General features: G+C 41.3%; 1 protein-coding gene across 4 annotated transcripts in view; it reads left to right on the top strand.

Moving 5' to 3' along the window:
* The window catches only part of rbfox3a (RNA binding fox-1 homolog 3a), a 526601-nt gene that overhangs the window by 348838 nt on the left and 163954 nt on the right, over positions 1-13809 (top strand). For 3 of the 4 annotated variants that reach the window (XM_067430370.1, XM_067430367.1, XM_067430369.1), the window contains exon 5: positions 3421-3542. In XM_067430370.1, coding sequence (XP_067286471.1) covers positions 3421-3542 — 122 coding nt within the window. Of the gene's footprint in view, positions 1-3420; positions 3543-10769; positions 10891-13809 lie in introns of those variants that run through there. The other variant, XM_067430371.1, reaches the window with a different exon arrangement.

The following is a 13809-nucleotide window of genomic DNA, read 5'->3' on the forward strand; positions in this document are numbered from 1 at the left end:
TGACAGCTGTGTGAACTTATTCATTCTGTTTAATGCAATTCATACATAAACATTTGTTTTTCGGTTTTAAAGAGCCATTTTATATTGTAGATTTCGATTTATGCTTGTTCCCTTATTATCACGGAAAACCTAGAATCCTCCACTCTCACATCACACTTGAGACTGGAAGCCGGGTGCTTCCCCACAGATCAGGCAGGGATCGTTTACGGCGCTTATTGTCATCCTTGCAGAGAAACGTGAGATAATGCAGTCTCAGTTTCAACCTAAATTCCTCCATTCATCTGCATGAGTGCGCAGCGACGAGCCTTGGACGGAGATGCGCCGATGGCAGATTTAGATGTGATGACACTCTTTTCTGCCTTAAATCAAACTGTTATCGCCTCCTTATCAAACTAAAAATACTTCCTCTCACACACTGTTTATGACAACTTTGACATTTCGCTCAGTTTTTAAAGCTCTTGTCAAATTTGCCAAACTGCAGGGCAGAGTGAGATAGAGTGAGTTAGGAAAGGTTGTCAGAGAGAGAGAGAGAGGGAGAGAGAGAGAGAGAGAGAGGAGGGCTTTAAAGACAAAGCGCATGAGGGAAAACCAAGGAAAAGGGAGAAAAGGAGACCGGGAGATAGTAGAGCAGCCTGGGGGGTTGTTGTAATGTATCTGCAGTGTAGCATGTCAGTGCAGCTTTACTTTACTGCATCCTCATCTCGTCGTCAATAATTAATCACAGGTGAGGCGTGGTGAGAAACATGCCCACAGATGCCAAAGGAGCTTCAACCGGTGCCAACAGACAGCAGGGAAGCCTCAAACACGGTGACAGCCATCCCTCCCCGCATCGAGTCTCACCTTACGACACGTTCCTGTGATGCAACGCCGGCGCGGTCTGAATTACATCACCTGCGAAAAGAGCAGGAGCGCCGTTCGGCCTCCAAATCTATGGCGAAGCGGCACGCCGGCTGTTTTATTGCTAATTAGGCCATATCTTTTTATTTCTATACACCAAAAAAATCAGCCACATGTATCATGGATATAAATGCGTTATAGTTGTGATCGATTGGCTGGAGCGCGGCCCTGTGGCATGAATATTCATGGGGTGATGTATAGAGAGGGAGGGAGCGGCATCGGAGGCTCGTGGTGTGTGATCCGTGGACTTTACAGTCACCGCCGGGTAGCCTGCGGCTAGCAGCCACCATAAACAATAATGCAAGGCCCATTTATAACACTAAAACTCATGTGTCGCCGCAGCCACAAAGAGCACAAGTGACATTTTAATGGGCCTTTTTACTTTTTGTTTTTCAATAATGAATGCATGGCTTGCTGTGGTGCGCTCCACAATATGCGCCTCACTATTGTTTTGAGGCATAATGCAGATTTTTGCTGTACTTGGCATTTATAGAGAATAATTTAATACACATCGCTATCTTCGCACGCGCTTTCCTGGGACCGCTTTCCAAGACTGGGGGAATGGAGGTTTTTGGGGGGGGTTTTTTGGTTTTGTTTTTATTTTAACTGAACTGGTTTGATATGGTGTTCCGTATGTGTCTGTGTGTGTTTGTGCGATGTCAAAGTCATGTTTTGTTTATGTCTTTGTGAGTACTGATCATAGTGTTTGTGTGTGTGTTACCCAAAGGAGGTTCAATGCAGCTGTTAGTTTGCTTTGCTGTGTAAGCAGGGTTGACCCCACTGATCACATGCCAAGCACTTTTCCCTCACACCGTCCCACTCACACACACAGACTGATGGGCACCAAACGCTGGGACGACGAGTGTTTATGGATGCAATGCGTTCAAATTGTCAGAAATATTTGTGTCTCTCTTACATTTGAAGTCATGTTGAATCAATGAATAAATAGTTTTCCCCTCCTTTCTTAGGGTCGGTTCACAAGTTTTTTTTTTTCAGTTTAGTTTTTCAACTTTTCAAATAGTTAAAAAAAATGTTTTAATTATTTGAAAAAAAAAACAATGGAAAAGTAGCACAGTGGAATGGAAAAACCATAGACTGTAAAAAATATATGGATGTACTGTCCGTGACGTCACCCATAGGATTCTGAAGTACAGTTTTGAAGTGTAAAGTAGAGACGAGCTGGCCGTTGACATCTTGGCAATGCGTCATCGCACGTCACGCCCGGATAACAGGAAATGGGTAAAGAGGCGGGACATGGGCGGAGCTGAGGTGACGCGATGACTAACAGACAGTAGACAAACAGCTGTCCTCCTGTCAATCAAAGTGGTCACGCCCTTAATTATGAAGAACTTTAAGGCTTTATATAATGTAAACAAATGAGTTGTAAAAAAAAAAAAATCACCCCCTCGCAATTGTTATGAAGGGCAAAATTAGCCGTATATGCCAAAACCATAATTTGTACCAGGCTGTAAACATGTTTTTTTTTCTGCTGTTGGGATTTTTAACTGGGGCTCACTGAGATTCTGCTCCTTTCTGGAGCCCTAGTGGCCAGTCGAGGAATTGCAGTTTGAGTTAGTTCCGTGTTGGCTTCAACAGAAACTAGGAACGCTGCTGCTTGGGGAAAATGTGTTCTGTGTAAATGGAACCCCTTACTGCCTTTGTGTTTCTTCCTTTCCTCTTTTTCACCCTTTATTTTCCTTCCTTCCTTCCTTCCTTCCTTCCTTCCGTCCGTCCGTCCGTCCGTCCGTCCGTCCCTCCTTCCATACATTTAAAATGTCCCTTCCTTTGTTTTTTCCTTTCTTCTTTTCCTGCTGCATTTGTTTTTCCTTTACTTCTTTCCTTCTGTTTTTCTTCAACATTTTTTGTCCTTTCTTGCTTCCTTTTTTGTCTTCTTTCCCCTTTTTTAAAGCCTTTGTTTTTCATTTCTTTCCTCCTTTCCCTGTCCTTCCTTCCTTCCTATTTTAATTTCTATCCCACCTACATTTTAATTTTTCCTTCCTTTTTTTGCTTCCTGTTTTTCCTTCCTTACTTCCTTTCTTACTGCCTTTGTTTTTCCTTCCTCCCTCCTTTCCATGCTTTCTTCCTTCTGTTTTTTCTTCTACAATTTATTGTTCCTTCCTTTCTTCCTTCCTTTGTTTTTGTCTTGCTTTCTCCCTCTGTTTTTCCTTTCTTTTCTCCTTTCCACCATTTATTTTTCCTTCCTTCCTTCCTTCCTTCCTTCCTTCCTTCCTTCCTTCCTTCCTTCCTTCCTTCCTTCCTTCCTTCCTTCCTTCCTTCCTTCCTTCCTTCCTTCCTTCCTTCCTTCCTTCCTATTATTTCTTTCTCGCTGCATTATTTTCCCTCTTTCCTTTCTTCCTTCTTTTCTTCCCTCATACCTTTCTTTTTTCCCTTCCTTTTTCATTCTTTGTCTTTTTTGCTCTTCTTCTCTTTTGCAATCTTGTGTATTGTAATTAATTGTTCCTAGTCGTTGTATATTATTATTTAACCTGTTCCAAATGTCTCTCTTTCTCTGTCTTTCTGTAGAAACTAAACCAGGAAACGGGCTGTGTAAAACAGGAAGCATTGCTCTCTTTGGAAACGTAGTGTACAGTGGGCTGCTGAACGATCACTTCTGGCATTTCGGGGTGCCCCTTGTCACAAGACTGGTAAGTGGATGCCCTCGTTGTGTTTTCCAGATTGGTGGCATGGTTGGCATTGCCTCCCTGCTCCCTTTGCCACCATATGATCTCCCACTGGCATTTGGGATTTGGCATCATTTGTGTTTTGGCTGGGCAGTTTTTCTTTTCTTGTTTTCCTTTCCTCTTTTTGTCGGAAGGTCCTGAAATATAAGGGGACATAGTTGTGCTGGCACATTCAGTAAAGTATTCACAATTACAAGTTCATATTCACTCAATAGTGATATTTAATTATGGTCAGGGTTATTTAGCTTTCTGCCCTTACAGCTACACACAACCACAGAAGACAGCAGTTGAAAGGGAATGAGGCTGATCTTGCAGGCACATACCATGTTCTCCTTCCTGATTTCCCTGTCTGTCTTCTTTCTCAACGATGCAAGATCTAACTGAGTAGATAATGCATTGGCATATGATGTGTCTGTTTAAGAACTGAATATTAGTTGGCTACTCAAGTTTTAATTAAACTGTAATCTTAGCGCTTGTCAGGCCACTGTCTTATTATGAATTGATAAATATTGATGCTCCGTCTTCTTCCGAAATATGTCAAACAGTATTAGCATACAGGCAGGGAAGGACAGGGAGGAGGCAGAGCTGGAGCAATTTACTGCCTTATACTCGATTAAGATAAAAAAGGATTTGGAGGATCAGAAGTATAAATCTCTGAGGGTAACTTGTTTTTCATTGCTTTTCCAATTGAGCGTGCAGACGTGTTTCAGATGAAAACTTTAGCAGCAAAATTGGGATGTAGACATGTGGCGGTATACAGTAATATACATCACAATAAACATATTTTTTACCAATTATTCTGATACTTTTCCCATAATTGGGTTAAAATCCACAACCTGCTGTTTGCTGTGTCAAAGGGGAATGCACACGGTAACCCCGTAAACAAAGCAGCTCCTCTACTTTCTGTTTCTGAACACTATTTAAATGTTTCAAACAGCCATTCAGATTTTTTTGTATTCGCAATAGTGTTCATTGCAGCACTAAATACCTAAATACTTAGACTTAAAGTAATAGACTTTTATTTACTATTATACTATTACTATTTATACACGTTACTACTTACTATAATAATAACAGTAAATGATGTATAATTACAAGTAATTAACCCTAAACAAAACCTTTACCATAACTCTGTAGTAAATGTATGTATATAATTAATATTACTCAGTATCTAGCAGGTACTATGTAACTAAATCACCTTAAAATAAAGAGCAACCACATTAAATAATAAATTCTTTTGCACTTGAATCAGTTTGAAACATTCAAACGCTGAAATGTTCAGTAACACACTTGTTGCTGTGAGTGAGACGCATTACGGGTCTGCTGTGAACAATTTTCACTGCTGAAATAGAACAAAAACACTAAATATTGCATCTAAAATGTAAGTGACTTTAAGTGTCATTTTCAGTCGTGATGGTATTCAGGAAAACGCTCTAGTGTTGTGATTTCTCCTCCAGAGGCTACATGAGCGTTGACAGCGCGACCTTATTATCATCAGTTCATTATATATTATCCACTATCGATCGCCACTTACACTAAATTAATGCACAAACATTCTTGCATTTTGGTGATTCGCTAGTTATTGTTTTAATCAGGCTCTTGTCTGTCAGGCAAGTAAAATTCTCTTTCACTTGTCCCTTCAAAAAATACATTTGTCCCGGACAGACGTTAATGTCGAGCCCTGCTTTGTATTCGTCGTAAAGATCTTTGTGGTGCCGTTTTAAGTGATCAGACAAATTGGTGGTGTTTTCTTTTTTTTTTGGCCACAACTTGCTGACACTCCATGCAAAGTACCTCTTTTTGGTCAACATCCTCCTTTTTGTAGCCGGAATAGTCCCAAATATAAATATATATTCAGCCCTACCGTATACCGTGATAAAAGCATCTGCAACTATCGCAGCATTAACATTTTATAACGTTACATGCCTATGGGATGTATTTCAACTGCTTTCTTCTGAGAGAATGTAGCATCATATTAATATGATTTTTAAACATCTAGTTTGCATTTAATTGTTGAATATCAAAGTGTTTCACATGTTTCACGTTGTCTTTACTAAGGGGTTAGGGTTTACTAAGGGCTGGTAGATGGTGGTACATTATTCTGTTGGCAAAACAGAATAATTGTTCTTCAATGACTGACAATGACTAAGGGCATAAGACCAGTCTGAGCTGGTTTGCTGGTCTTCCAGTCTGTTTAGCTCTATAGCTATATGGTCTCCCAGCTTGACCAGCCAAACTAAGACCAATAAACAAGCTAAGACTAGTTTAAGATTTAGTCTAGTTTCTAAGCAGAACATTGATTTCTTTTCTCAGTCTATTTACTGTATAGTTCTGCTACGTTTTTACTGCTTTTTGAATAAAACAGCATTCCTAACAAAAAAAGTTCTAAATAGTTTGCAGCACAAGGTGATTAGATCCCTTTTTGCCAAATGTATTTAATCATATATAGTGCAATGCCTAATTTGCTTTACAACATTTATTTTTAATTTATTTTTTGTTGAATGATCGTTGGCGTAGCTGGTAGGCCCAAAGCAATTACGTCATCCCAACTTTTACTTTTCCCAAACTTTAATTTTCCTCTCCACTTGGGAGATAGGAAATTCTACTAATGGCATTTGGAAATACAATGCTTTGAATAGCCAAAGCACGTTTAGCGTTTAAGTGCGCTCACGTGCTTCCACTCAAATCACTATAAATGAGTTCTACCTCAGTTCCAAACCACATTCCTTTTTGACAAATTAAGTAAATTAGTCAATGCCTCTGAAATCAAGTGCAACGGCGCCTTGCCTTTTATCCGCTTGTTTTTTGATTAGGCCATACTTCCATGCATGTCACTTCCAGTGCTGTTTGGTCATTGGTAGGTGCTTTTAATGAAAATGGACTGGCACTGCGATCCGTTCCTCAATCCCCCCACCCCCCACCCCCACCAAACTCAGCTGCAGACGCTAAACTGCACCTTAACCAGATTAAGTCACTTGAACGTGTTTGGAGAATCGAGCCTCCCCACCAGATGGAGAGAAATGGAGGGCGGTTGTTTTTGAATTAGGTCTCCCTCGATTTTCCTTGCCGGGTTAATGAATAAATGAACTGGCACGGTAATTGGAAGGGAGTGCGTTGAGAGAGAAGGAGAGGAGCATGCGGCTCCATTGAGTTTATGGAGGCAGAAATGATGACGTTGGGTAAAGCACTGATGAGGAAGGTATAGCTCAGTGGGGCGAATATGCCCGACAGACTAAGTGTGTGTGCATGTGTGTATTTTCACAGAAGGGAGGACTCAACTTCATTATAAGGCACTTTAAGTGTGACACGCTGTGATTGTGTCGTCTTCGTTCCAAACAAAGGCAGTGGAGGGCAGGTACAGGGGACAAAGGAAACGCGAACGTCCAATAGCCGTCGCACAGACGTGCACATACTGCTGAATTCTGTCAGACTGCGCTCAGAGCTGAATTTCAGCTTTTCAGCAGAATGTGTGTAATTGATAGCACTCTGGGGCTGCTCGGGCCTTGGCAGCACGCAAAACGAACGCAAACCTCCAAAGACAGAGACTTTTAATATCTGGCAGACTCGCACAGTGTGGAGGCTTGACTCTGTGTGGCATGTAGATGTATTGCTGCTCACTTTTGGGTTGTAGTATGGGGGGTAAAAAAAGAGGGAATCGCTCGTTTCTGCTCCCGTCAAATATTCCAAGGCTTGCACTATTTCCAAGACCTGCTGCGCTTGCGGCCAATATGGCGTCCCAGATGTGTTCACCTGCCGTTGGCAGCGGCCAGCTCCTAATTAAGACAGTCTGGCTTGGCCACCGGCTCAGTCTGGGCCTGCTCAGACCAAACCTTGCCCATCTGCCCTGCTTAAAGAAGAAAAATACCACCTTTACACTTCAGGCCAATTGACATCTATACTCAGGCGGGACGTAGAGGGCGTTCGTTGCTGCAGGCAGGGTGAGACATGCGTGATTGTGTGAGAATGAAGGGTAAAGTGAGATGTTGCGTGTATCACACAGTGCATCTGATCCAATTCTTTTTTCCTCCTATCCATTTGTCCTGTTCTCTCTTTGCACTGCATCAGAGCAAAGTGTGTAACCGTTAACAAGCTTGTGCCACATTTTTAGACTCTGCGTCACATCTCCGCGCAAGCCCATAAGCTTGGAAAAAGATCAGGCGAGACATGGAGATCAAACCCATGGATCGGGCCAACAGACAACTGTACTGCACAACGCCGGCATTAAATATTGACTAAACGAATCGCGAGTCGGGGGAGTAAGAGAACACGACAAGGAGCATAACCAATTCAGGGCTCTGACTTTTTCCCTCCTTCTTCATCTGAGAGAAAAGGTTTCTTGTCTCTGTAATGGAAAATGACATCCCCAGGGCCAGTCGTCCTCCGAGTGCTTAACCCGAACAAGCAGCACCCTCGGCATGCTAGGGGAAAACAGTGCAGATAGTGCCAGAGAAGGAATGGAGAGGCAGAGAAAGAGTGTTTTTGGTTTGAGATAGAAAGAGAAGCAGTAAGAAAAAAACAGAATGCTGATGGAGGGGACAGGAATATTACAGAAAGCACAACAACAGTAGGGGAGACCGGGGCTAGTTGTCACACGGCATACTTTTAGTAACTATGGGAAGTCAAAAGAAGTCTAATTATGCAAATGTATTTGCCTAGCAGTGGTCACATTTCAAATTTATAAAAACATTTTGGTATTGTATTCATTTCATTTTATTTTTTAAATAAATGTCTACAAATTATTTATTCAAATGGTTTGGCCCATATTATGTTAATGCTGGCATTTTTGCAATTACATTAGTCATTTTTTATGTCAATTTTTTTTAGCTAAATATACCATTTTTAAAAAATCTCAACATGTGTTCAGTGAATACTATATATTTTTGCTGGACAGTATGGTTGAAAATGCTCAATGGTGTACATAACAGGAAAAGTGCAGAATAATGTCTAGTTTAAGTTTTATTTGCTTGTAATAATAAAGGTCGAGACAGGAGAACGCAGTGGAGCGCCTCCTGAGCTCCAGTCCCGCCCTCGCGTGTATCGCGCATCGCTATTGGCTGGGGAGACCAAAGGCTGCAGGCCAGAAACATCCCAAACACAGCAAAACAAAAATAAGAAATTGCAGACACAGGGTGGTAGACACAAACACCAGCACACACTTCTAGTGGATCGTAAGTAATGATTGAGAGGCATTGTTTTGAGTCCATACTTTTTTTCTGCATAGTCCACCTTTAACATATTAAGTAGAGACATTTTTAAAGGATTATGTGATGATCAAATCAGCTCCGGCTTCTAAATAATTTTCTTTTTCAGACATTTCTTCAACCCTCTTCATATTGTTAAAACAGTGAACAGTAAAGATCAGTCATCTCATGGGCCCCTCTTTTTTGACTTATTTATGTTACTGACTTGAAATAGACTTCAGGATTTGATAAGACCGTTTTTGTTTTAATGCAACTTGAGATTATTTTATGGCTTCCCAGTGAAAACTCAGTATGAAAAAGATGCACATGTTTTTAGATTACAATCCTTCCCTTGCAGAGAAATAAAAGGATAATAAAAAATGCAATTTTCTTATATTAAACTCTTTCCCTATTTGCATAACAGGTGTTTACATATAATTAGCAAGACTAAACAATAACTGAAATTATGTACATCATCCCATTTAACACTTTTGTTTCTTAATATTGCGTATTGTCAAGGGCATTTGTCTCGTTGGGGAATATGCTTAAATATCATTTATGCAACTTCTTCGGGGCGGTGAAAAAGAAATTTTTAATGATTTAATTTATAAGAATTGATTTCATTTTTCTTTAAATGATAAGCATCTTGTCGATTCATTTTAGAGAACAGTGTATGTACATATATGAGCAAAGCTATATATAATAAATATATAATTATCAAATACACCAGATCTCATCTGAACTCTTGCATTGATTTATGGCACAGATAATATATTCCAAAGCACGATAGAAAATGTGAACCCTGTCTGAGAGTGTCACTCCTGACATGCTTTGTTCTAATCAAAATGAACCGAGAGAAAAATTAGCATTCTCTCAAATCCAAATATGAACGTGCAACAGTGCAGAGGTTAATATTTAAGAACACTGTAGCTGCCTGTTGGCGGTGTAGGTTTGAAATTGCTGAGACAGCTGAGATGTTAAATGGCAGTGTAACCCCCCACCCCACCCACCCAGCCTCCCGAAAGACGCGTGGCTGTGTACGCAGGCACTTAGGCGCTCTAACCACACACACATACACACACAAACAAGTCTTGCGCTCTCACACGCACCAAAAAAGCTACCAAAAAGAGCAGTCCTGTTCTCATGGCACGCAACCTGTCAAGCGATTCCCCCTGCTCTCCACCGGCACACTCTGACTCCTGATTGGCTGAAAGCACAGCCGGAATCCTGCAAGCCCCTCTCCCACCGAAACCCCAGCCTCCGCTCCCTCTCTATCACTGAGAAAAAGATTGGTGAGAAAAAAGAAAGAAAGACAGACACAAGAAAGAGCAAAAGGCATTACGTTGCACGCCGACTCGCCCTACCTAGTTTACTTAGCTTTTACCCCCGTTTGCCCCCCTCCGGCGGGTCTTTGTTGCCTCGTTGTCACGTTGCATGACTTTTCATGTACATCAGCTGAGCGTCGATACCAGGCGAGGGGAAAGAACGGCTCCACGGTCTTCTCAATCCTCACCACTAGCCGGCTTCCCACTGCAGCCGTCGCAACATCAGCAGCAGCAGCAGCAGCCAGGAGAGCAGACTCTCCTCTCCTCTCCTCCCCTCCCCTCTCCTTTGCGCTCGGATGCTGAGCTGCTCCGTGGCTGTATCAGTGCCTGAAGTGTCAATGGACTCCTCTCCCTGCGGAGGAACACAGCCTCACTGAAGGAATGCTGGGAACAGATGCCAAACACCTCCTGGAGTGCCCGCTCTAGAACTCTCCCGCCCGCCAATAAGACCCTGAACAGATCGACACGGGGCAGAAGACGAGTGACGTGAAGAAAGCCACTTGTGTGGTTATAGGAAGAAGAAAGAGTGGAAAGTGAAAGGAAACTGAAGAACGGAGACAGCAGCGCTCTTGCCTATTCCTCTTTTTCCTGTTGACTTAATCATTTTTTTTTTAATAGCGTTAACAGTTGTTGCTTCTTGTTTTTGTTTTGTTTTTTCCGTTTTCTTTCTGGACTGATCTGGGAAGAGCAAAGGACTTTCAAGCACCAAGAATCTGACCCAGGCGGCCAGCACTGCACCCACCCCTCATCCGATTTCCGTCTGCGAGTGCCCACCTGTCCCTGTCCGAAATGATGATGTACTTTTGGGTGAGTACCGCCTCTGCCGCCCATCAGGTTGGCCTTTATGCCATTGTTTCTCCATATTTCCTCAACCCTGGACCTGCTGGGATAAGACGGTGTGCTTGTAGCATGCGATAAGCCTGTCTCCTCCTTTATCTCGTTCTCTCTTTCCTACACTCCCTCTAAGTTTATCTGTTCCACCTAAATACATACACAGATTTTCTCTCGCTCAGTTACTGCTTTGCATTATTTGCTTTCAGTCGGAGCTGTGTTTAATTTTCCTCCACTCCGAAGGGCCTTGTTCCGCAGTGCTGGTCCTGGAGGAGATGAGTAGTCAGCCGTGGCTGTTCAGAATGGATAGTATTGATGCTCTTTTTGAGGACAGAGGATCATATGACCTGATTCTGCATAGCTCTGGCAATTTCTCAGCTCACTGATGGGGAGTGTTCAAACTCACACAGCGAAAAGAGGATGTACACCCACCGCTTCATTATTAAGTCCCTATAGGGGTGTTAAAATGCTTTGTTATTTAGGTGTTTTTCCCATATATATGTTATATAGACCTTCATAGCACTTGCTTGTTGGGTACATCACTTAAACCTACATGTAGTTTCCCATCATTATGCTTTTAACTAGTAGAAAGGAATGTTTTCAGTGAAGGGGCCTTTTTTTTTATGTGAATCGTGTTTCCCATGCACTAGACAGATGACTTTGACCATTATTGTACGTTTCATTGTATTTAGCATCTTGTCACAGTGTCTAAAGAAATAGTTCACGCGAAAATAATAATTTACTCACCCTCATGTTATTCCAAACCGGTGTGAAGAAATCTAAAGACAACATTTTTAAGTACTGGTTTTGTTCATACAATGAAAGACACTGGCGTCCAAAACAATTTGACTTTTATTGTAAGGGCAAAAAAATCATACAGGTTTGGATTGAAAGAAGTGTGCGTAAACGATGACAGATTTTGACATTTTCAGTCTTAGATGCCTTTTTTGTCTATCTCTGTTATGTGCTAGACTGACGTCATTGATCATTTCAGTGTCTCGTTTTTTTTGCGTCTCAAACCATGAGATACCACATCAAGTAGGAAAAGTAACTTCAACTTTTTAAAAACCTTACACCCTCACACTAAACGGCACAGTTTGAGTCTTTTTTGTCGCTTTGAGTCTTTAAGTCAGTCTCAGTTCTTTTTATTTTCATTTAAATGTGCGAGACTGACTTCATTGATCGTTTCTACGCGTCTCGTTGATTTTTTAGCATCTCGTAACATGAGATGCTGTGTCTAGTAGAAATAACTTCATGCTTTATAACTTTTTTAAAACCTGACAACCTCATTTAGAATGGCACATTTTAAATATTTTTGTCACTTTGAGTCAATCTCAGTTGTTGTTTTTATATATATATATATTTTAGACTGACTGATCGTTCCATTGTGTGTTGTATTCTAGCATCCCGTACCATGAGATGCTGCATCTAGTAAATATAACGTCAACTTTTTATAAACACAAAACCCTCGTTCTGAACAGCACCTAACTCTGAAAATAATGAGGAGGTGAGGGGATGAAAGAACGATACTACGACACTGGCAATGTCACACTGTGCTGAAAATGGGCTTTTAGCTCACAGGAAACCTTCCTCCGCCATAAACCTGCTCCCCGTTCAGCATCCCGTTCTCTCGGCCACGCGGCGCTCCCTCTCTCCCCGTCAGGGGCCAGATGAAAAGTGCGCACTCGTAGATGTGGCAACCAGGATTTAATGATCGTCAGAAAGCAATCTCTCATCTTTTGAGCTGGCTGTGCTCTTTGATAGCACCGACTGCCCATTAATCATTCCCCTTCATCACTCCGGTCTCATCCGGCCCAGAGCGGGGCAGAGGGCCTCCGCGGCTGCCGCACACCCTCATGCAGACTGTACAGGCTGTGTCACGGGGACCACAGGGGCCTGTTCTATTAGAATGAAACTCACAGACATGCTTAATCTAATCTGAGCTTACTTTCTGATGGCCCGGGTGAGAAGAGAGATAAAATTTACCCCTGTCAGACATCCTGTAACTGATTAGCTCACACAGGCAGACTGACGCTTATTTCCAATGACAGATAGCTCTTTGTGTGTTTTCTGCTTCGTGTGTGTACTTTCAGAAGTATTATTTCAAAATTCCGGGCTCGGAGTAGATGAAAAGGTGTGTGTGTGACTGTTTTTCTCACACTTGCAATAAGGACAGTGTGAGCTGTGAATTTACTGAACAATTATGGATTTAATGGTAGTATTACAGTAGCATGGTGGAAAAAAGCAGAGGAAGATGGGGGAGAAGTGCTTCTGTGTCTGTTCAATAATAAATAATTGAGAGCTCAGAGCAAGGGACTTGTTTTTCAACGAGCATGTGTAGGGATGGAAGAGCATAGAGCTTGTGCCTGGTTTTGAAACGGCACATTGGCCTATTTTTATGCCCCCCAAGCAAGGCCTAGCCCTAAACAACCTTTGCCATTTACTTTTAATGAGCTGTGCTATTGGTATAGTATTGTGTGTTCCACATCACCAAATCGTTTGTTTTCTGAAGGCTGGTCATGATACCAGTATTTCTGTTATGAAATTTTACATTGATACTTGATACTTCTCGTTTTATCCTCTATTTAAATATCAATAAAATATATAATAGTATTTATTTGGTTAATATATATATATATATATATACCAACTCATTTACAGTTGGAAAATAAATTGTAAATTCTGATTTAGACAATATAGACAGTCCTGGTCTTAAATTGTTTTTAAATGCTAAAAATAATGCATTCTTACAAAAATCTACAGTAAAAAAGGCCAGTTCATACTTGTTACATATGCTACACTATAAAGCTTTTGCAATATTATAAATGTCTATACTATCACTTAAAAAATATATATATGATTTTTTCCCCCAAAATTAATAAAAATAATAATTAA

Source organism: Pseudorasbora parva, chromosome 21, assembly GCF_024679245.1.
Source record: "Pseudorasbora parva isolate DD20220531a chromosome 21, ASM2467924v1, whole genome shotgun sequence".
Taxonomy (NCBI): Eukaryota; Metazoa; Chordata; class Actinopteri; order Cypriniformes; family Gobionidae; genus Pseudorasbora; species Pseudorasbora parva.